Genomic DNA, 25,049 nt, shown 5'->3' with positions numbered 1-25,049 from the left:
TGAAGGGGGCTCCGTTTTGGCTTCCCTGGCCAGAGGTGACGATCTGATGGATGCATCCCTCACGGGATGGGGAGCTCATGCTAATGAGCTGACAGTCAGCGGTCGTTGGTCTCCGTCGGAGTCCAGACTCCATATCAATCTGTTGGGGCTGAGGGCCGTCAGGCTAGCCCTGAAGGCTTTTCTGCCGACTGTGCGACGAAAGAATGTCCTGATCCTGACGGACAACACAGTGGCCATGCGCTACCTCAACAAAAAGGGGGGGGGGGAAGGGTCACTTCCTCTGTGCAGGGAGGCGATGCAGCTCGAGTTCTGGGCCATCCAGCAGGAAGTTTCGATCTCGGCAGTTCATCTGGCCGGAGACGAAAACGTGACGGTGGATTCTCTGAGCAGGCAGCGCACGATCTCTCACGAGCGGGAGTTGGCTCAGGAGATTCTCCTGGAGGTCTTCGCCCTTTGGGGGACCCCTCAAGTGGATCTCTTCGCCTCCAGTGTTAACCGGAAGTGCGAGAGGTTCTGCTCGCGGGAATTTCCCCCAAAAGGAGCCTTAGGAGACGCGTTCGTGGTGGAGTGGTCATTCCCACTGCTGTACGCGTTTCCTCCAGTCCCCGTCATCCCGCAAGTGCTGCGGAGGTTACGGAAGTTCGGTTCCCGGATGATCCTCATTGCTCCGGCGTGGGCTCGGAGGACGTGGTACCCGGACCTTCTCGACTTGTCCATCTGCCCTCCACGTCGTCTTCCCTACCGAGACGATCTGCTCTCACAGGAGGGAGGTCAGGTTCTCCATCCAGAGGTCAGATCCCTCAACCTTCATGCTTGGCTTTTGAAAGGTTGAGGTATAAGGATTGGGTCCTCCCTGAAGACGTGATGGAGGTGTTGCTCTCGGCCCGACAGCCAGCAACAAAGTCTCTGTACCGTTGGCGTAAGTTCTGCAACTGGTGCAGAGTTCAGAATGTGGATCCTTTTGCATGTGACATCCCCATGGTTCTGTCCTTTTTACTTTCTTTGGCCCACAGAGGCTTGCAAGTGGGTACCATTAAAGGTTACCTGGCGGCGCTGTCCATCTTTAAGCGCTCGTCTGAAGAGTGTTCCTACTTTAAAATCCCTTTAATTTCACAGTTTCTGAAAGGGCTCACTAATGTGTTCCCTCCGTCACCTTTCCTGGTGCCCGGTTGGGATTTGAACCTTGTTCTCAGGTTTCTAACGGGTGCTCCCTTTGAGCCTTTGCACTCTTGTCCTTTGAGACTGTTGACTCTTAAAACTGTATTTTTAGTTGCGGTCACTTCCGCTCGCTTAGTGAGTGAGTTACAGGCACTTTCAGTTAAGCCTCCCTTCACTGTTTTCCATAAGGACAGGGTTGTCCTTAGAGTCCGTCCTTCTTTTCTTCCGAAGGTAGTGATGGAATTTCCTTTGGCCCAGAAGGTTGTTCTTCCGGCATTCTATCCTCCTCCGCATCCTGGTAAGGAAGAGGAGAGGCTCCATAGGCTTGATCCTAGGAGAGCTTTAAGCTTTTATGTTTCACGCATGTCCCGGGTCAGAGTGGACGATCAACTCTTTATTGGTTACGCTGGAAAGCGTTTGGGACAAGCTGCGACGAAACAGACTTTGCTCGCTGGATTATTTTGGCCATCTCGGAGTGTTACCGCTTGGCGGGTAAGGACCCACCGGCTGGCTTGCGGGCCCATTCTACCAGGGGTATGGCTGCATCTACTGCCCTGCAGAGGGGTGTTCCTATTCGCAACATCTGTGATGCAGCCACCTGGGCTTCAGTACATACATTTGTACGTCACTATTCCCTCGATTCCATCCGAGGACAGGATCTGGCCTTTGGCAAGGCGGTCCTTTGCTCTGCTATTTGATTGGCAATTCTAAATTTTCATTCTAAATTCTTTCCCTCCTCCTTGCTCTGGTACTGCTTTGGGAGTCTGTCATAGACATGGAATACGTCGGAGGACCCAATCCCCTCGAAGAACAAGTTACTTTCTTACCTGGTAACGTTCTTTCGATGGGATGGTCCGATGACGCATTCCATATCGCTCCCTCCCTACCTTCCCCGCTGCAGAATTTCTTATGCGATTGCAGCTTAAGTTCCGCAAGGCTTTCTGTCTGACTGGCAGTAGACTAATGGCACACGTTCTGGGGGAAAAAACTACAACTGAGGCTACGGGTGTTATGCGTCCTACTTATCACATCGGATGACGTCGGAGGAGGTCCTCGACGACGGCGCATCGAAGTCATCGACGCAGGCGCCGAAAAAAGTTTCCGGAGCAGCACAGCTGTGGTGATTACCTGTCATAGATATGGAATACGTCGTCGGACCATCCCATCTAAAGAACGTTACCAGGTAAGAAAGTAACTTGTTCTTCTGATGATTGTATCTGCTTAGATTCACATGCGCCCTCCATACCTCCCCGCTCGGGGTGGAAGGAACATGGACGTCTTACTACTTTCTCTCTTTATGTACTCACTCACTATAGCATTGGGCTCCCTCATGGCAGTAAAAATACAATCTGAGGGACCTCGGCGCGTGAGGGATTTTGGGTACTACACACGTCACGATAGGGATAGTGTTACAGACACGCCTATAACGACGTCCCCTTTCAATCCCCGAAAGACAAGATACAATACTCCGCGGTTGCCACTGGATGTCGGACCATATGCACAGCATGTAAATCTAAGCAGATACAATCATCAGAAATGCTATTACGGTAAGTAATGCATGTCTTGCAGATGATCCAGTTCTGTTTTCCTTCATTTTTGTGGGGCTCAAAAGGCAACTCCAATTATTTGTCGTATACTTCAATAGGAGCATTTTATCTGTTAATACCTCTAATACGAAATCTATGGTTTTTAACACCAGCAGACGAAAGTCCAAAAAGTGCCTAAAGCTTGAACTAAATGCCGGGTCTATCGATCAAGTAGATTATTATGACTACCTTGGCCTGAGTGTGAAAGCAAATTGCCATTGGGATGAAGACTTGACAAAAGCAAAGGTAACACTGGCAAGGTATAGCACGGCACCCCTTAGATTCACAACGGTGCATGGAAACTGGACAGTGCAGGTTTTGCTAGAGGAATATTAGGTACAATTGAGACAAAAATCAATATTTGGAGCAGAGCTGTGGGGGAATGTTGGGTGCCCCTTCTCTGGCAGTCATAGAGAACAATGATATGAAAAATATCCTTGCTCTATCCCACAGCACACCTATCCTGCCAATATTCTTGGAGATGGGAATACAACGTATTGAGCTAATGTGCTTTATGAGGCCAGTACTGTACTGGGTTACGTTCTGGACCAAGGAACATCTGGGTAAATATAGGGAAGCACTAGCTGAATTTTTATCGCAGGCTGGGTGGTACCTCACTCCCATGGTGCACCCACATAAAGAATTAACTCAAGCCACTTGGGTTGTGCGAGTTCTGGAGTAGCCCAGGTAGTATGACTGGCACAAGTAAGGTGGCTGTTAAGAATGCCTACTCAGCTAAGGAAAAACACAATCTACTATTTTGCAAAGATACTGGGATCTGAAGCAGAAATTGGGTTTTGAGGTTTACCATGACTGTTAATCCCAAGCATGAAAGCGAATTATACCTGAAGTGACGATTTGGGATACTGCCGTTGGCCAGTCTACTCGACAAGTGGAATAACAATGTCTTAGCAGTATGCCCATTTTGTTTGGACCATTAATTTGCCAGCGCTATTTGATACTTAGAAGACGCTTCCTGAGGCCATTACTCCTAGAGAGACTAGCACGTACGACCCTAAGAAGCCATGTCTCTATGTAGCAGCTTGAAAGATTTGTTGGCAGTTTGCTCAAGTACCTGGTATGCACATGTGGATCAAGATGGTGATTAGGGCACTGTGCCAAATGGGGCCTGGCTGTTGACCAAGGGGATTCTTGCATTTAAGGAGGACCCAGGGTAATGGTTGGTTTAGTTGCTAACGGAACCTCATTAACCCTAATCGACCATGGTAGCATTGGATAGAATTTGTTGTCCTATGCATGCCCCTTTTTTTTTTTTACTCTTTCCTACTGACTATGCCAAACTCTGATTTTTAGCTGTACTGCATTACCCCAGCACTAACTTTGATTTACTTAACTATTTCATATCAACCAACACACCAAATGTTTATTATTATCTTATTCATTGAGTATATGGATGATCGGGCAGCTATTTCGAATAGAATTTATCTTATGCACGAAGCTATTTTTAATTGCAATTTTATCATATGTTTTATATATGTATGTGTGCTGTATTGTATTATGTAAGCATTCTGTATTAAAACTGTGTATGCTTTTATGATATATATGTAAAGCAAAATAAATCTGAACTGGCTGGCTGATGAGCATCTCTGGTTTCCGAATCTCCAAGCTCGAAGCTTATCTGCCTTTTCCCATTTTTTGTAATGTTTTTGCCATAGAAACCTCTTCTTCCAATCTGTCTCAAGGAGAATAATTTTGCCTTTTGGATTTTTAGTTTCTTTGTTCGCTTTTTTCGATGGGTCTAGCTCTTTTTCGAACTTTGTGATTCTTCAATTGCACCCCTAAAATCAGATTCCTTTACCCTCCATGCCCATTTCTAACTGCCCCAGTGGATTTGCTTTGCCCGTACGGTCGCCTTGGCGGTATCTGCCTCTCCATTACTATTGAGCTCTAAATATTCCCGAATTTTATTTCCTATAATTCCTGTTGTTTTTTCTTTTCAAAATCCACCTCCCCTTCTGGTTTTGGCTGGACCATAACCTCAGACTTGCCCTTACCATGTCGTGGTCTGTCCAAGGTGTCAAGTATGTGGTCATTTCCACTTACAAGGGGGTTGAGCGTTCGGTCTACATGGATTAGGGCAATACGTGCAATGGTGTCCTGCACTTGGAAGTGAAAGGTGTATCCTGTATCATCCCCCCTAGCAGATTAAGAAACATACACTGTGAACCTTAAGGGAAAAGCAGCTGCAGAGGGGTCCGGCACCACGTGGGTGCTTATTCGAGAGACTCTGGTTGATCCCACATTTGTTGAAAGTACAGATACCAGAAGGCTGTAGAAGAAAGGTCAAAGTGGTCATACAGGGGTCTTGCAAAATCCTCTGTACAGTCGAAATTCTTTGACTGACAAACTATTAGAAACTAAGGGAAGCAAAAGAACTGTGTGAATGACAAGAGTGAACTCAATGGAGGGATGTCCACAGTGAACTGTTTAAAAAGACATTAAGATTAGTGAATACGAAGGGTACAACTATCTTTGCAATCGAACCAAAGTGAACCCGACGGAGGGAGGCTGACCTTCAAGAAGGATCTTTGCCTGTAAGAGGTGGACCCAGGGGTGAAGAAGCATCACCCAAAGAGAGGCAAACAGTTGAGAATGGTCCGAGCCCGGAAGAGGGGAACCCAGGGGTGAAGTAATCACCCAACGTATATTGGAAAGGAACCTTTTGTTTGTTATTTTTGGAACCCATCAGGTCCTCGGAGGCAAGAGACTTTTTGTAGAAAAGAGACTTAACCACTGAAGGTCCTGATAGCTGAAACAGAACTGTTGTCTCGTGCTGGGAAAGCTCGAGAGTGTGTTGTGCTCAGGAGTCCCGCCTTGTCACGTGTTCAAAATGTGGGGAAGGGAGACCCCAGGCTACCGCATTCTGACTTTTTATCTATGCACACTTCTTTCTTTCTTGTGACCATTATCCCACACTGTTTTGGTATTAGTTGTAATGATTGGCAATAGGTGTTTCTTAATATATACCCTTTTATTTGACACAACGCCACTAGGACTGCCTTATTATTATGTGATGGTCGTAGCTTGCTCCCATTTTAGATTTAGGTTGTGATTAGGCGTTTTTCCACCCTACCTATACAGTTTAATAAACACCCTTGAACTGATGTCACTTGTGACTGTCTGTTCTTGATACCATGCCTCCCTTATACAATGTATTGCTTTTATTGTAAGGGGAGGGTCATCAACCTTGGCCCTTATGCTGAGAGGTCTCACTGCTTGCTTTCACTCTTTATTTAGATGTACTATCAGGCCGGATTCTGCTCGGTGGGAGGGATTTTGTTTGGTCTCTTATTCCCCTTTCAGGTCAGCCTTATAGATGGGTTAGCTCTTTATTCCCTCTGGATATATAATTTCTTCTTTGATCCTTCCCCTTATCAACTTTCCTCTTACCCCTTTTTTTCCTCTCCTTCTCTTTTCTGTCTGTTCTTTTCTTCCCTGTTACTTCTATTTCATCTTTTCATTCCTTTCCCCTCCTTCCTTTCGTTCTCCTTTTTCTCTTTTCCCCTCTTCTTTTTTCTTCACCCTCTCTCCCCCTTCTCCCCTCTCCCCCTTCTCTCCTCTCCTACTCTCTTGCTTTAATTTTTTATTAATCTTTATCCTTTGTACCCATTCTATTACTTTGCTCACCTACACTTCTTTTTATTCACCTCGTTGCCGTCTGTGTCATACCAGAAGGAGGCGTTGGACGAATTACTGACATGCTCAAAGGTTTTATTTTAAATTAAAAATAAAACGTCTAGCTATCGCAATGAGGGAAGTCGACCTACCCGATAAACTAAAGCTAAGGGTGCACGTTAAAGTCCAAAGTACGAAGTCAGAATCCTCACCAAATAACTGGTCCTACCACTTCACGAAAAACAAACAAAAAGAGAAGGGCATCAGGACAAGGTCTCTGCCTAGGACTGCTGCCTGGCCCAACACTTGGACACCTCCTCCAAGTACGTTTTTATGAAGTTTACCAATCTTGTAGTCCTTCTTCCGAGGAAACAGGATTGTTACTAGTTTCACAAAGTTCCAAGGAGTTCTTGGGGAAATTGTATCACATTTTGCTAAAGTTCTATACTTATATTAGTTCTCAAGCCCTCTATAAGCTGTATATGTCAGCCTATGAAGTCTTGACATAAGGTTTCCTTCTTCTCACAGACGAAAAGACTTCTTTAAAGTAGCTACACCATTTCCTCTTTGATGACTGGCAGTAACCTTGTCTTATTCTCACAGGTTCGAATCCGCCAGGTTCGCTTTCTTCCCACTGTTGTGTGTTAAAGTTCAGACTTCTTGGGTTTCTCAAAGTCATCTGGCCTTCGTCAGGTTTCCTCAAGTAGGCCCTCGGTACGGCATCTGTCTGTCCTGGTTTTCTGGGGATGCTGCAACCCCTGTGGTTTCTTCAGCCGCGACTATTAATGTCTTTTGGCTTCTCATGGCTTCCCAATGTCCTTTGGCCCACTGATAGGCTTACTGTGTCTCTACTCAGATGTATCAGTCTCCTGTAACCTTGTCGGCTTCCCCAGTCTTCGTACCTTTCAATTGTGTTCTCTTTTTGGAAGCATTTGCTTCACTTAGGTCACTCAGCTCCACAGCAAATGCATTTTTTGTGCAGAGATTGGGATTCCGGGCTCCCCTCTGTAGTCTGGTATCAGCGTCTGTTGTCAGGCCCATGGACCAACACGGTTTCCTCGTGGTCACGCCACCAGATGAAATGGTTGTTTCTCTGTCTCTTCCTACCTTGTCTTCCTGGTCGGTTAGAATGCCAGCCTTCCGGCATCCTGCAAACGCTTCACTCGCTCTCCATGCTACCGCTGGCTCTGTGGTCTAGCTTGGCAGTGCCCCTCTAAGAAATCTTCTTGTCTGGGGCTCACCTCTGCGTAGAAGTCACTCTCCTCCCTGCTTAGGAGTTTCTCTTGATTTTATGCTCATAATCCAACACAAAAGGGGTGTGTCCTTCTTTGACTGTAGTGCTTAGACTAGATCCGGCATTACCTGGAGCCAAAGAGTTGGAAGAAATGTCACTATTTGGTGAATGCAAAATAGTACCACAAATAAGAGGTGTGTTGCTGTTCTTTGACTCTGAAGTTCAGGCGAAATCCAGCATTACCTGAAGGCAGAGAGATGGAAGAAATGTCACTGTTTGGTAGGGTCAAAACAGAAGTAACAACAGTCTTTCCAATTCTCATGTAGGCATTCCATGTATTCCGGACTGGGAGTTTATCAGAATGTTAGTCCTTGTCCCCAAGAGGGGGGAGTCACTCCCAGTGAGGCCCCACTTGCCCTGACCGCTAGGGAGGGTCTTGCGGAGCGGCCTCACCTTCCTACCCTCAAAGGGGGTGGCTCCCCAATGGGGCAATGGGACAAATCCCCTGGATTTGTCACACTTTCTAGAGCTGTCTTTTCTCTGATCTCATTGCTTTGGGGTTTCCCCACTGAGTCCTCCATTTGTGTTCAATGAAGATGGCCCTTTTAGCTTCCCTTCCCTTTGTGGCTTCCAGGCTTCACAGGTGTTCCCCACTGCTACCTTTCTCCTTATGGCCTTTATGGTGAGCCTTGGGCATGGGCTATGCTACTGCTGTTCGCACACCAGGGAGGAAGGGCCCAGAATCTGGCCCACCTCATTCCCTTCTCCCTCTCCTGTGTCTCAGGACGAGGGGCATATTCCTCAGGGGGGCCAACGGTCTTGTACCTCTCCGGGTGCCTGGTCCTCCTCAGTGCCAGAGTGTGGGCCTCGGCTCATCCCCCTGTGCAGCCTCTTATTCGCTTCTCCTCACCTAGCATCTGATGGCGGTCTATCGTCTGCATGCAGAAGTTTGTGAAGGGGCAGGTCAACTGAGCCTCCGACTCGCTGCTATCCTTAGCCAGCCTTCTTGTTACAGATGTGTCGCTGCCAAGTTTTTGTTGTGCAGGCCTGACGACTTCATCTGGTGGACTTGGGATATGTGGGGAACCAGTGCTCTCGTAGAACCCCATCTTCGCATCTTGCATCTGGTGGGCTTTCTCTGGATTTTCTGTCAGGTGAACACAGTCCTCAGGCATGGTAGCTGATCTATAGAGCCACCATCTTGTCCGCACCCCCTGCAGCCTGCCTTTCATTGATGTGTTGATGCAATGCCAGTTTGGCTACATCAATTTCTATACCAGAGATTGTGGTTCTCAATGTGGGTGTCTAGGACCCTACTGTCTTGCTATTTAACTGCCCCCAATGTATTGGGAATCCTCCTATTATGTGTCTAACCCTTGTAACCTATGAGTGCTGTTTGACTATCTTATTCTTTTTTTCATCCGCAAACCAACAAAGTCCATCTGCTCCTCTTAGCACATCACTATGATCATTGCCATATTCTTTATCCTGCCTCACCGCCTGCAATCCTCTCTACTTTGGGCTCCCGACTATTCTGCTGAATAAGCTTCAGAGATTCCAAAACCACATTAGATGTCTAATCCACAGATGCTCAGGACATTTCTATCTTTCACTAGGTTTGCTCTCCATTAAGTACATACTGGATTTCAAAAACCTCTATCCAGTCGTCAAGGCTTTTCATGGGTAGGTCTTCACCTTGTTCGTTGACTGATGCTTCTTTCCTGGCAGACTATATAATTGATGTTGTTTGCTCATAACAACTTGCACAAGAATGCCGGGTACACAGGGTATGCTTGAAATAACCTTGCTTTTGCAGCTTTCTCCCTCTGGAAATTCCACCACTTTTGCAAATTTAGAAAAGGCCTGCAAACCTACCTTTTCCCATTTCCTGTGGATGTGACTCTCTCTGACATTTAACCGCTTTTCTCTTGATGTGGGCCACTTCTCTGGAAAAATGCTTGAACGCTTCATTGAGGTGAAAAGTAGTGCTTTTAAAAAAAGATAACATTCTTTCATAATGAGAGCACTCAACTGCTTGCTCATCATAACTGGTTAAGCTTCAGCTGTAGGTCTATGGACAGGGCAGCAACAACATTGCAAAAGGAATGCTGAGAGGCTGTTGATTGACTGTGTATATGGGATAAGCATACTAGGGTATAACTCTTTGGGGTGGGGGGGGTGTTTTTGTTCCCATATCTTGGCTTTGGGAAAGCAGGCAAGTAAAGCCATTTAGGTTGCAAGATTTTGTAAGTTCCATATTTTGTAATCATCTACATCATTGTTAATTTGTCAGATCTATTTGCCAATTAAACAGCATCAAGAATGTTGGTTGTAATTGCTCAATTTTCACTAGGCGGACAAAGATGAGCAGATCAGAAAAATCAAATCCAGACATGGAGATGAACTGAGCTCATTGCTGGGCTATTTTCCAACCAAAAAACAACTTGAGGACTGGATTCATGCGAAGGTCAGAGATATCCGACAGACTCACGATGCACTGAACAAGTTCAAGTAAGTGTTTGTTAACCTCTACCTTCCATGCAGGGCATTTGAAGTCTGTGTGCCTCACTTCCCTCTTTTATGTTTTATTAAAGAAGGAGGTGTTTTGCTCAGGATATTAACATAAGGCTTCAAAGGTTAATGGCAGGGGCACATGCAACCCATAGGGTATAATGTTGCCCTTTTATTTCTGTGTTTATAGCATCGTTTTTATAGCACATAATTGTTTTTAAACTGGTTCTTAAACCTGCACCCTAAAAAGGTGATCACCAGTAAATATGGACCAATTAGAAAAAGGTGCAGTTTAATTCCAGTTTATTTCATAGTACAGCTCATTGTTTTAAATATACATACATAAATGAATAGCATTGGAATACAGACGAAGTTTTAAAGCATGGATACTGGCAAACATTTCCTACGGGGCCAAAATGTTCGTTTTGGTTCTTTGTGTTAAGTAGATTTTCTATTGTTTATGTGAAATCCCCTTCACCTGTGAGTCCCCAAGCACCTTTTGCTGGACTACTGGATTTTTAGTCAGTTCTCCTGATTGAGTGGAAACCTTTTTCCTCACTCCCCTATCTTTGGGATCCTTTTGTATTTCTTGTTGTACCTTTTTCTTGGAGTCATTATTTCCTCCAAGTTTTGTGGCATCTGTCATTGACTTTTGCAGCACACAGCGCACTCCGTGCAATGTTGCTGGACGCCCCTTGGGTTTCCCTTTTTATTGTCTGTTATTTCCCTTATGGGAACACATGTTCCCAAAGGCATGGGGATATTTTCATCCTTTCTGTCTTTTTCTATTTTGAGATCAGCACACTCACCTTATATGAAGTGCTGAGGGGCTACAGTGTATCGCTGCTTCTGTAACATTTTGGTTACAATGACAAGCTAATCTGAATGGCTGCTGGCAGTGGTTTTGTGCACTTTTGACTACCAGGCTGTACTCGCAGCCGCGGTAATGCACAGAATGGTCACCATTGACCCAAATGATGACAGTTTTTGCTTTTTTTTTGCCAATTCAAGATGGCTTGTCCTTTCTTTTGTTGTGCCTGGTGGGGGAGGTCCTTGTTTGACTTTTGTCTTCGTCTGGATCCCTTTGTGAAGCCCGAAAAGGCACCAGTGTGTCTGAGGACAGGAAACGGGCGAAGAGTCAGAAACTCTCCTGGTATTTGTCATCTGCTGTGCCTGCCTGGAACCATTTCCAACTGGGAAGCTGGCTGTCCTAAAAGGACAGCCACCACCCATAGATTGAATGGTGCATGTGTGTTGTTTGGCTGGAATCCTGCATAAGAAGCATGGATCCGGAGACTGAAGAGAGCTGACCACTGAAACTGAAGAAACGACGAGGAAGAAGAGGAGAGACGCCCACAGCCACTTCCAGATGACCGAAGATGCCTTCTGAGTAACCGTTGCTGTCCGACCCCTCCCTCCAAGCATCATGAGAGCCCAAGAAGGACATCTCTCTCCCTTAGACTGGTGGGACCAATCGGTCTCAAGATGGACCTGCATTTCGAGCCATGCCACGATGAGCTGTGACCTTCACTGGCCGCAAACCGCCAATACCCTGGGACCTCTGGCCATTGTGCAGTGCATCACCTTTCGAAAATCGAATCCTCCCGAAACTTTGGTGGTCTACTTCTGGACCTCCAGAGGCAAGATAGATAAGTTATATTAATAAAACTTGTAGCGCGCACGTTCACCCGAGGGCATCTTGGCGCAAGAACGTGCCGAGCACGGCAGTAGCTATCCCACGACTAAACAAAAATCTCTGTTTTTAACAGGCAACGAAAAAGCAGGTGATTTGTCTGTCAGCCTAAGTTGAAGTGGGAGGCTGTTCCATAATTTGCTAGCAGCCACTAAAAATGCCCGGCCACCCATTCGCTGAAGACAATACTTCAGGACCTGAACCAGACGATCATTTCCAGATCGCAGGGGTTGGCATGGAACATATGGTTGAAACTTGTCCCAGGGAAAGTCAGCCAGTAGAAAATGCCCGCTTTGGCAGGCTGTGCTAACCTGCGTGGCCATAGACAGAGAGGCCAGGAGACAGACCCTCAGGTTCGTCACAACAGTCACTGGAGAATAGGAAACTCACCCAGTGAGGAAGTCCAAAAGGTAGAACACCAAGAGCTGAAGTCAGAAGAGGTGCCAACCACCAGAACCTCTGTCTTATCCCCGCTCAACTTAAGCCAGTTGGCACTCATTGAAACCCCCACGGCCGACAGTCCCTCTCAGACGAGATGACACCATTTCCCGTCTAGATCTAATCGGACCAGGATCCGAGTGTCGTCAGCATACGAGTAACACCTGAAGTCGAAGGAGTGGGTGAGGCCAATCAATGGCTGGATATAGATGTTAAATAACATCAGGGACAAGGCAGAGCCCTGGGGGACCCCCACAGGAGAGAGTACAGAGAAGAAAGAAACAGAGGAAGAGAGACTGATTGGCCCCTGTCAGTCAAAAAGGAGGGGACCACGCCAGGACATGACCTGAGAGGCCGATGGAGGCCAGGTGGGCAAGAAGCAGGGGGTGGTCCAAAGTATCAAAGGCTGCTGACTGATCAAGTAGGATCAGGGCCCCCACACTCATGCCATCGACCAGCCTAGCCATATCATCCATCACTGAAACTAGGATCTCTCGGTGCCTCTCCCGGGACGGAAACCAGACTGAAAGGGGTCAAGCACGGAGGAGTTCTCCAAAAAGAGGTGAGATTAGTGACTCAATTAGTTTCATAAAGAAAGGTAGCAGTGAAATAGGATGAAAATTCGAGAGAACAGAGTCATCCACCGACGGCTTCTTCAAAAGAGGGATCACAATAGCTTGCTTACATTTTTTAGGAATAATTCCAGAGCAACAGAAAAGGTTGACCGCCTGAGTCACCAAGGGAATGATTACAGGCATAAGATCCTTTAAAACAAATAGAGGGATAGAGTCTGATGGCGCCGCAGATTTTAAACGAGAAATGGCAGCCAATACGATCTCCTCTGTGAACACCGGAAAACTCGACCAGCCGAAGTAGCAGGCAGAGGGATGGTGTCAGTCAACAGCCCAGCGTCAGACTGACAGAGCTGTATATGGCGATGAATGCTTTCTATTTTGGAGTGGAAAAAGGCATCTAATGCGTCACACTGCAACTGAGACACAGGAGCAGCAGGCAAAAAGCGAGCAGTAGGTGAAAACGATTCAACCGAGAAAAGCTCCTTAGCTTGATGGAGAGCTGTTTCTATCTGCAAGGTGAAAAACCTCTGGCATTTTTAATAGTCAGCTGATACATTGATTTTTGTCTCCCTGTCTAAAAGTTATCAGCTAGGCTAAAAGAAGAACGCCATTTGTGTTCAGCCTGACGAAGCCCAAGTTTAGCCAATCTGAGTTCGGCAGAGATCCATGGTTGGAAGGGGCGGCTGCGTACTTACGCCAGTTTAAGAGGTGCCCATTGGTCAGCAGCTGTTAAGAGTGCCTGTGACAAGATGGCCAAGTCTGTAGGCGTGTTGCCAGGACAATTGGCCCTAACAACAGAAACCCGGTGAGACATATCCACATTGTGCCAATTCCTCTTTACTACCGAGCGTGCAGTCGGCACAGAGTGAGGGGACTTCAGAGGCACCAAGATCTGGATCAAATAATGATCTGACCAGGAAATTGGAATTGGGGGCAGGACTACCAAATCTGAAATCGCAGAGAAAACTGTTAGGCAGAATCCCGTGCTGTTCCCTCAGGGACCACTACACAAGATTAAGACCACAGGTTAGAACAAGAAAAATCCCCTTTGGTATTAGTCTGTACCACAAAGATTTAGTTGGTAGCTGTGGCTAAGCAGTCAGACTTATCTCAAGAGGGAGATGAGCAGTATTTAGGGTTTACACAATAGGTATTACAGCACTATGGAGCAAGGAAACACTGACCAAAGTTTTGTATCAAAAGGAGAATATATATTTATTTTATACACATCTAGTTCAAACACATGAATCACAGTTGATAAAGTAAGTTAAGTTCAATCAAGGAAAAGTATATACAACTCCCTATTCAATTGTAGACAAGTTTGCGGTAGAGTGAAAACTGAGCAAAATGGCACAGTGAAAACCTACTACAAATGGCACTCTAACAATTTAACGAAAGGGAGGGAAAGCACAAGTTAAACTGAAATATCTTCAGACACCCCCTAGCAACACTTCCCTGAAGTTCTGTGAACAAGTAATGCACAGTAACACTTTAGCAGAACGATAAGTGAATGAAAACTGAGCAAAATGGCACTCCACAATTTAACACAGTAGGAAGGAAGAAGGGTTCAGAAGATTTAGGTGCATTAACACGTTTCTCAATGAAAACCAATCTAGTCAGAGCAGATTTAACAAATTAGCCAGAGTCCATAGGCCTGAGCCAGAGTCAGTGGTACAGGACCAAGAGCTTAGGAGCAAAAATGTTCTTGTAGCTGCAGTCAAGTCTTTAGTAGAAAAATATTGAAGAGGTAGATGCGAGGTGAAAGACAATGTTAAGAGATAGGACGGCCAACCCAACAAGTAGATAAATGATTTAAAACACCTTTAGAGCTACCACAGAGAAAGGGAGGCCTGGCGGAACAATGTACCTTAAACGTGAAGAAGTGGCTCCTGCGGTGGCGGTTGTTCCTGGTAGTTCCTGCAAGTCGAGGGGCCCAGCAGAGGAAGAGAGGCTCTCGTCGTGGAGGAAGGTTCGAGTCGCTGCACTACCCAGGTATGAAATCAGCCGCAGTGCTGCCAAACGAAGTTTAAAAGGTATGCTCCTTTTAATCGCGGTCCGGGTCGATAGCTGCCTGGCTATCCGGTCTCCAAGTGCAGAGCACTGTCGATTCGACCAAGGCAGGTCCGAGGAAGCGATGGGTGAACTGGTTGTGCCCACCAGCTCAAGGGAAGAAGGCTCTTTCACTGAAGATCTCCTCTCGTCGTGTGGAAGAAAAGTGGTGAGACGATCCGGCAGGGCTTCACCGGTGGTGTAGATGCTGAAGTTGTCTGTGGCTTCTCTTCCCTTCGGTTCCGTAGTTCCAGTGGGGACGTCTTGCGCTTCCAGTCCTCAGGACCCTGCTTTTAATAATAATACGTTTTATTTTTATGCAGAAAGAGACCCATTCATACAGCCTAGCTGTCACTCACACAGTGGAGTGGTCTTCTTGGCGGGAGACCCTCCAGCCTATCAGGTTAGAGTGTGACCTGAGTTGCTGCGGCAAATCTGTCCAGGGGTTGTACTCCCCCTCCCAAACAACAGACCCACCCAGACTCAGAGGCGCCGAAAGGAGGGCTTCTTGGCAGAAGCCCGCCAAAAGAGCGAACAAAGGATCCCCGACCTAGGTTAGGGGTTTAGAGTAAGACACGAGAAAGAATTTATATCAAAGTTCTGGCAAATAAAACCTACCGGAGTAAAGTTAATAATAAAATAAACCGGTGGTATGTTAGAGGCCGTCAGTAAAAGTGGTAGCCTCGAACAATGGGAAAATCCCATAGGAAAATATTCGTGGTCGAATATAAAAGGTACTAAACACTGCCAACAGCCAGAAACTTTGTAGAGAGGGACTTTAAGGTACCCCCTCGAAAATGAACATAGGGGAAAAACTATTAACCCCTTCCAGTACTTCCATATTAAGATGGGTTGTACTGGTTAAGTTCATAAAAATGGACTAGTAAAGTCAATGGGGACTTTACATGCCCTGGGAGACAGTAGTCAGTTCCAGGGTATGGAGTCTATGTTTGGGGGTCGCTACGTCACCCCTGTGTCACTGCACTGAGGGTGCTGTGTAACACATGTGCATAAAGGTGGTTCCTATGGGTGAGAGAAAATCCCATAGGCATTAAACACAAAAATAGCCTAGAACACACATAGCAAAAATGCCTAAGAGTGGGAAAAAGAGTCTCACTCTTAGCAGGTAAAAAGAAACAAACCCTTCAAATCCAGCAAAGCTGCTGGGGGACTCTATAGGTAAGGGAAATTAGCCATAGGATGAGAATTGTCCCTAACAAAAACCAAGTCTAAAATACCCCCACGCAGGTGGGTAGGTTCAGCAACGTGTTGAATTAAGCCTCGGTCTAGAAACGTTTCACAAAATTGGCCTAGGAGAGGAGGCAGGGGAGAGTTGAGTCTAATATTAAAGTCACCCAAGACCACCAAGTTGGCGTGAATCAGGTGTAACGAGGCTATAAGCTCCATAAATGGCTGAAGAAAATGCACATGGAAACCACGAGGTCGATATACTAACAAAAAATGAAAAGACTCGGAAAGCGTACATTGCTAAACACAAAGCAGAGCCTGCATTTGAAGTGCAGTCCAAAATATAATGGTCACTCCCCCCCCCACCAGGGTGAGCAGCATCACAATGTGAATGTATGATTTTATAACCATCTGGCAGAAGCTGAAGGAACATAAGCACCGAGGTATCGGAGAAGCCATTTTTCCGTAACAGAGCAAGTCCAGACTATTGTCCTGAAGCAGATCAAAAACACCATCAAGATGTGCAATTAAAGAGCGACAGTTGAGCCACTGAACGCTCAAAGAAGGGCACCCTCCGACAGCGAAACGCTGTACAAGGAAATAAGAACGAGACGGATCAAAATTAAACGAAGTAATTAAAATAAAAGATGTTTTAAATAATAAGCGTGCAGGTAAGGGGCACCCAGTCACGCGCCACGGCCCAGAGAAAATCCCAGGGCCTAGAAGGAAATAAAAATATGCAGTAACTATAACCGCACCCCAGATCAATACTAGCAAAGATAGCACTGGCAGTGCGCAGCCATACCGTCTAAATACGATATGATTCAACTCCTTGAAGTCCTCTCACCAGAGTGCTGGATAGAGAAAGCAAGATGAATCGACCAGGCAGTGACCGTTCTTCACTGGTGCTTGGAAAAGGGCGCCAAAATCACTTAACCACAAAGAGTCCTTTGCCTAGCTCCTCTTCACTTGACTGCTGCTGCAAGATCTATTCCAGTATCCCTTGTTTTGTCTGCCTGACTAAGAATCCGGTGACAGTCTACTGCTGCTGCATTGCGGGGGCATCATGCTGCATCCTCTTCTTCACATTTAAGGTACTGATCGTCTCTTGGTAGAACCTACCTAGATTTGCTTTGCTGCTCCTTTGTTACTGGAGTGCCGATTCTTGTGTTTGGAAGTTCGTCCATTCATGTTTGCCCATGCCCAATGCCTGTGTGCCTTCAGGGAGCCTTCCCTGAGGTCCCTGAGCCCTTTCCCCATCAAAGAGTGTTATTTCCTTGCTTATTTTGCCCTCCAATCTGACCCTGAGACACTCACAACTAGATAGGGATGGACTACTAAAGCCTAAGGTCTCTGTTAAATTAATGCAAGTATTTACCTGCTTTATGTTGGTCTTGTTTCATTAATTCTTACCTGAAACAGATATTCTGAAAGCTATTACAAGAGTGTTTTACTTACCTTTGAATTGTTTACTGGCATTCTACATATTACAACAATGATTTACTTATTAGTTTTTGCTGTACAGTCTTATTTTTCTAAGTTACTCATTGTGTTATAGTGCTTACTTTTCTGAAGAATCACCATTACCTTAGTGCATATATAAAATAAACCATTATTTTTATATAACATTTAGAGTGTCAGTATTTCACTGGCCTATGTGTATACTCTAAGGTCTGTGTACCTTCCTACAGCCCTTACGCCCTCCTTAGATCAGCCTGGCTACTCAGCCATTGCTAACAACATACTTGTGTGGTTCAGGCCTATAGTTGGAGCCATGCGACTCTCTGGTGGACTTTTGCAAAACTCCCTAACACTTTGACCGGGGTCCAGTTTATGCTTCTCTATCAGCAGACTATAGAATGAATATGTTACAGAATAACTTGTACGAAAGTCACAGATGTGAGATGTCACATTCTTTGATAAATTGAGTAACATGGAATCGGGTAATAACACCTGTTGTAGCCTTTCCTCCTTTAGAAGTTTATACATTTAGCACCATAAAATGAGAATACCACCTGTTGCAGCTCTCAAAAGTTAGAGGAATCTACCATGAAGTGCTATATAAACAAATTATTATACGATGAATTTGAGGCATTACCCTAATTATATAATATACCACAATGCCATAATATCAACAGTAACATCAGTTAATTAAGCATAGTATAGTCACCAACTACAGTCCGATCCTCACATGTATAGTTGCTGCCATCATAGGCCAAGTTTGTTTGTTTGTTTTTATTATTTGTAATGCGCACCTAACCCAGAGGTAGCAGGGTGCAAGAGCAACAATAGGATTGTATAGCTTAGGTTACATAAAACATTGTGGATGGTGTCTAGCTATGGTTACAGTGCTAGACACATCAACAACATTAAAACAGATACAGTAAGTCATATTTACATAAAAATATACACGTTTTACAAATTTATATTATAACTGAGCGTAGAAGGTCTGTGAGAGTATCAATACTTTCATTGTCATGTTCCTTAATCCAGTGGATAAGATTAGATCTAAATTGAAGGTAAGAAGGTCTTCCCTTAGGGAAGGCGGTAGGGAGTTCCAATGTTGTGCTGCTTTGACAGTAAAGCTACTCCCCCCCGGTCGTAGTAAGTTTGAATCTTGGCACCAGTAGGAGATTGGAGTTAGCCTTTCTGGAAGGACGGCAGGATACTTGTCTGGTAAATCTTGTTATAAGGTATTGAGGGGCAAGATGGTGGAGGCATTTGTGAGTCAGAGAGACAGATTTAAGGAAAATCTTGTCTTTCGTGGAGAGTCAATTGACAGATCTTCTAGTATCTGAAATGTGGGCTTTCTTCACGAGACTCAGGGCTGCTCTTAAGGCATTATTTTGCAAAATTTGAATCTTGTTCGTAATGTATTTGTTACTACCTAGGTAGAGAGCATTGCAATAGTCCAATTTGGACAGGATCAAGGCTCTAGCCAGGGTGATGCAGTTATTAGAAGAGAGGAAAGGTTTGGCTGCTCTGATAAGTTTGCAGGTATAGGAGGTGGCGGAAGCCATAACGTTTACTTGTTTTTTGAATGTTAGTCTGATGTCTAGATAGAAGCCGAGGGTTTTAATCTCCTTAGCCACGGTAATGATGTTATTGTCGATTTCGAACGAGGAGTAGTTCTGGCCTAGTTTGTTAAGATTAGCAGTTGTGCCTAGGATGAGGAGTTCCGTTTTGTCACCATTCAGGCATAGACCGTGTGAGGCCATCCATGCCTGGATGATGAGGTACACTCTGTTAATAAAGGCCAAATCCTTGTCATAATCCCCCGTCAGCGGGATGAGGATCTGAGTATCATCGGCATAATTAGTGTAGGTGATACCCAGATCATCAAGATCATCGAAAAGGGGCTTTGTGAAGATATTGTACAGAGTGGGAGAGACACAGGAGCCCTGTGGCACACCACAGGTGATAGGCGTTGTGTCAGCGACTGCTAATGGGGAGAAGACTCGCATAGTTCGGTTATTGAGAAAGGACTGGATCCAGTCGATTGCCTCTTGGGAAAAATGGGCTGCCGACTGTAAGTGGTTGCAGAGGATCTCATGGTTAACCAGATCAAATGCTGCAGAGAGGTCGAGGAGCAGCAGTGATGCCGTCTTACCCTCATCTCTCAGCTCATCTATTCATGCCTTAAGGTCTACGAGAGCAGCCTCCGTTCCATGTTGGGGTCTGAAACCTGACTGTCGGACTCCTAGAAGGTGGTTGTATTCAAGGTACTGTTGGATTTGTATGTACGCTATTTTATCAATTATTTTAAGCAGGAATGGCACTATGGTAATAGGGCGGTAGTTAGTGGGGATGGAGGGATCTACATTTTGTTTTTTGAGGAGTGGGAGGACCCAGGATTGTTTCAGATTATTAGGTATGGTGCCTGAGGTGAAGGATGCGTTTATGAGTTTGGTGATAAAAGGGGAGAGTTTGCGGGCTGCATCTTTTATGAGTTGAGCTGGGCATAAATCACCATGACAGTTTGAAGGTTTGAGAGTAAGGATGACTTTTTCAACCTCTTTGGTGGATACTTTGCAAAAGTTAAAGTGGTGAATGGCCGCATGTGGTGGAGTCAAGATGGATTGTGGCGCTATCACATTAGTGTTACTAGGTTTGGAGGTGGTGAGAAGAGTATCTTTTTTGTTGTTGATCTTAGTTTGCAATGTTGTGATTTTATTGGCCAGAGCATTTTGTATGCCCGTGCACCAGTTTTTGTCCTTGAGGCAGGAGTCTGGAGTCTGGATGGGGGATTCTACCTCTTTCAGAATAGCAAAAAGCTCTTTGGTATTGGACTTAACTTGGGAAATTCGGAGGTTGTAGGATGTTTGTTTGGCAAGGATGATTTCTTTTTTGTAGAGGGAGGCTTGTTAACTCAAGTTGATCTTGTTGGTCTCTGATGGATCTAGTCTCCATATTTTTTCGCATCAGCGTTTCTCTTGTCTAATTTCTTTTAGGTATGGAGAGAACCAGGTATTCACATGTTTACGAGGTTTGCTCTTTCTCATTTTCAATGGTGATATGACATTAGGGGATGATAACATCACTTTGTTGTACATATCTATAATGGTGAAGGGATCTGTATGGTCTGAAATAGAGTTGAGAGTGGGTAGTATCAAGGGGATGAGGTTTTCGGGAGCAATGTTTCTTTTATTTCTGGTGGGGACTGCCGGGGCTATACTGTCGGTATGCAAAGGAGGTGAGGCCTCTAGTGAGAACGAGGTGAGATGGTGGTCAGACCAGGGCTGGGGCATTATGGACGTGACCGTGAATGGGCAGCTATGCTTGGCAATCCAGTCAAGGGTTCTGCCTTTGGTGTGGGTAGGGCCTGTGATCTTTTGGGTGAAACCTAATTCCTCTAAGGAGAGGTTGATTTGAGAGGCATTAGGCTCTAAAGGGTCATTGAAGCCAAGGTTAAAGTCTCCTAGTGTAAGGCTCTGAGAGGAGTTTTTAAGGTTCTTAGACAGGATGTTTGTTAGGTCCCCTTCAAAGGATCCTAGGGGGCCTGGAGGTCGGTATATAAGGTGGATAGATGCAGACTGCGTATTGGATATGGTTAACTTGGCAGTTAAGGATTCACATGAGTGTTTTCTGAGGTGACGAAAGTCTCAGTGTGAGGTTGGTTTTAGCTATTATGGCAAGACCTCCACCTCGAGAGGTAGTACGATCTAATCTTAGAAGGGTGTAATCATCTGGGATGGCTAGCATAATTGCTGGACCAGCTGCAGGGTGGAGCCAGGATTCAGTAATGTCTAGGAAATCTAAATTTTCGTTGTGTAATAAGTCTGCAATGTCTGTTGTGTGGGCAACCATAGAGCGGTTGTTTACAAGTGCACCCTTTGTCCCACACTGTGCTGGTTGGAGCAGTGATGGCTGTACCTTGAGATTACATTTCGGGGCAGAAATAGGCTCTCGGAAGAGTCTGCTATTAAGTTGAAGGGGGTGCTGTAAGTGGCAAGTTTTGCGAGGATCAATAGTAACATTATTGGACACTTTTTTGGTTAAGGGGTCGTACAATCTTGGGAGTCTTGCGCGTAATTTAAGGTTCCTCCGTGGTAAAGTACAAGGTCTGGTGGTGATGTCATCCTGCCTGGGGAGCTTAAGCACAGGCGCTAGTGGAGGTGGGTATTGTAACATAGTGAGATCTTGTGTGGTGATTATATAGAGGAGAGTCCTAAGTAGGACCGTGTAGAGCGGTGGGAAGTACATATTGTGTGTGTGGAACTAGTTTTAGGTAGCCCGTAGATGGAGATAGGGTGTAGGCTATCAGGCTAAATTCGTAAATAAGATTTGGAAATAGGTTCGGGTATATAAACTCGTGGGTCCACAGGTCTATAATTTAGCAGCTGAAAATATAGCACACATAATAATAACCAGCACAGATAAACATGCACAGCAATGCTTAGATTCAATTATCAAGCTAAGGGCATGACATGCACGTAGTGGTGATAGTCGGACATAAGTAAACATACACAGCAATGCTTAGATTCAATTATCAAGCTAGGGCATGAAGTGGAGGAATTGGTGGTAATAGGCAGGTTAAAGTGCACAGCCGTGCCTATATGCAGGTAGGCTAAATATAGGTAGCACATATATTAGGCCTGGCATGTATAGACTAAAGTGAGTAGCCTGCGAGAAGGGCTACGTGACCGGCTTGCTGCTGGTTTCACGTGGTAAGTACAGTAGGCTAGAATTGAGGCAATGCGTTAAGGCAGTTTAGTATGAAGATGTCAGGAGGCATGCTCAAGAGGTTTAACTGCAATTGGGTGGCATAGTAGGCCTTTGGATAATTACACGTATGCTGTAATGAAAATAGTGTCAAAATACGGTGTCATTTATAAACCGGTGGTTATGCGATGAGGCAGTACCTCAGAGAAGACAAGTCAATGGCGAGGATAGATGCACGGGGGCAGGGGTGATAGCCTTACCCGAACTTGATGTAACGTTAGTGTGCTGATAGGATCTGGGCTTGGAGGGGCAGCGTTCATGGCCCAGGCTCAATCGGCTCGGAACAGGCACATAAACGGGCCTTTTCCCGTCGGGCCTTCTCCAGGAGTGCAGCCTCAAAGCCACTGTATTAGCATCCAATTCCAGTTAATAACTCATATGCATGGTACTGTGTGCTTATGTAGCGCTTCATATCAGATTGCTCCCATTTCTAAGCACTACAAAAGAGGTGTTCTTATTGCCCCATTTTATGATGCTTAATGTATCAACTTTGAGAGGGTGAAAGCTAAATTGACACTGCCTTGAGATTCAGTCTTGTGAATAACAATCTGACCCCATGTCAGAGGCAAGCCCTTTCCTTCTGAGCTCTCCACCCTGACAGCTGAGATAGCTACCATGCATGAAAGTACTTTACAGCCTTACACATGCACATGTTATGAGCCTATGTATACAGTGCCTCCAATGCCACAGTAATGCCCCTCGATGGAGTTATTCATATGCATGGCACTGTTCAAAGTTTCATTCAGAAGTATAGCATTACAATCATTTTCTAAAAATGACTTTATAATCTCTGCAATTTACATTCAGTGTTATTGGCTCAAAGGGCTTATTTCTTGCAGGGGAACTCCCAAACCCCTCTGCATCCTTTCATGTATTAATAATGTGGCTTGCCTGTGTGCTTTGAAATAAACCATTTGGCATGAGCAGCAATCAAAATGCCTGGCGTAGAACCGCCAAGCCGCTCATGATATGGTATTTGAATAATGTTATGTTTGATCAGTATTACTTGCTCAATGTGCTTTTTAGAAAAGTAAACTGTTTTCCAGGGCTTGGAACCCCTTCTCCTCCTCACACTCCTGCCTTGATTACTGAGTGGTATTATTGTGTTGAGGGGATTTGTGTTTTTGAAAGTGGTGAGTGATCAAAGCGTTCATGGACACAAACCCAGAGCTGCATATTTTGGCCCGGTATCACATTTTTTGTTTACCCTGCCCTACACTGCGATAAGGTGTTTCACTACTGTATGCCTTAGTTTAGAGATAGGGTTCTGGTGACTTACATTCTCGGCCCTCTACTCTTCACCTGTTTCCTCCTCCGCTCCTTCATTTGTGCCTCGTTCTCTCCTTTCAACTGTTACACACCCTCCTTCCCCTTCTCTTGCAGCTCCACAATGTAGCTCATTCCTTTAGCTCACCTCTCCTCCTCACCTACTTTTCTGTCCCCTACAACCTCCAGTTTGAGATTTCCTTTCTTTGCCCCTTTACTCTCCCCACTCCTGGGTAGATGTTTCTTAGTCTATTTCTAAGGCTTAGTATATCAACCTACTTGCCTTACTGGTTGTTTACTCAAAGTTCTTTCTCTCCAAGTAATAGAATGGCCAGAGCAATCAAGGCAAAATCCCCTTTTCATCATACACCTGTGCATCGTGTGGGAAGTCAGAATCAGGAGACAAACATGAGGCATGGTGTCTGAAGGTGTCTTTATTCTTTCTTTAATGAAAACAAAAGCCTAGCTGTTCCTAAGATTGTTTGCACCACTCTACAAATAAATACATTGAACTGTGCTTCTCATCATGTCTTACATAAATGAAGTCCTAGGTCCAAAATCCTATTCTGACCTCCCCCTACTTCTGCAAAGGAAACCCCAAATACAGCTAAGACACAGGGCCTCATCACGACTTCGGCGGTAACCCTTAAATCCGGCGGTAGCGCTATTACCGCCGGATTTAAGGGTCCGCCGAATCAGGGCTTTGGCGGATTTCGCCCCAGCTCTGAGCTGGCGGGAAATCCGCCGGCGGTATTAGCGCGAAGATTCCCCATTGAGCCCAATGGGGAATGGGGCATTCCTGAATGGGCTCAGTGTGGAATGGGGACTCGTGATCCGGCGCTATTAGCGCCAGGGAGTTCGGCGGTAGGGCTAATACCGCCCGCGCTAATAGCGTTACCGTTACCGCCCAAGTCGTGATGAGGCCCATACTCTGGGCCGTTGCCTGAATAAAGGGACCGTAAATGGTTTTTGACCCACACCCTGGTGTCCGTTTACCATAGACCCCTTGCCTATATGTACAGTCCCAAACATGCACTGAATGTCTTTTCAGTCTCTTTCCTTTTCGACTCGGGTCTTTCAAACGTCTTTCTCCCTTCTGATATGAGATTCTTTCATTCTCTCCCCTCACTGCTTTTTCAAGATCGGGGTTAGTCCTTCTCCCCCCCCCCCCTCTGAGTTTTGTCTCAGGCTCTTGTTCCACCTCTGGTGTTTTTTTTGTTTTTTTCCTGCTCTGGGTTTTGGTTTGTTGCCCTTCCCACCTTGGGGTCTCTGTCCTCATGGCCACCAAGGGATTCTCTGTATTCTCCCCACCTAGGGGCCACTCTGTTCACCCAACTGTGGGGTTTCTCGGTATTGTCCCCGCTTTGAGCCTTCTTGGTTATCAACCCTTCTTGGGGTCTCCTTAGGCTCACTCCTGGGGTTATGATGGTTCTCCCCGCTCTGGGGCTGTCCTTTGCTCTTCCCACCTTTGGGTGTCTGTGTTCTCCCCGCAT

The 25,049-nt window shown here is 45.6% G+C and overlaps 1 protein-coding gene across 5 annotated transcripts in view; it reads left to right on the top strand.

The window, feature by feature from the left end:
* RAD50 (RAD50 double strand break repair protein) overlaps positions 1-25,049 on the top strand; it is a 1,278,308-nt gene that overhangs the window by 663,067 nt on the left and 590,192 nt on the right. For all 5 annotated transcript variants that reach the window (XM_069652502.1, XM_069652503.1, XM_069652505.1 and 2 more), the window contains one exon: positions 9,968-10,125. In XM_069652502.1, coding sequence (XP_069508603.1) covers positions 9,968-10,125 — 158 coding nt within the window. The remainder of the gene's footprint in view (positions 1-9,967; positions 10,126-25,049) is intronic.

The sequence above is a fragment of the Ambystoma mexicanum genome, chromosome 3p (assembly GCF_040938575.1).
Source record: "Ambystoma mexicanum isolate Mex_15411 chromosome 3p, UKY_AmexF1_1, whole genome shotgun sequence".
Lineage (NCBI taxonomy): Eukaryota > Metazoa > Chordata > Amphibia > Caudata > Ambystomatidae > Ambystoma > Ambystoma mexicanum.
This window is presented reverse-complemented; position numbering and strand designations above follow the sequence as displayed.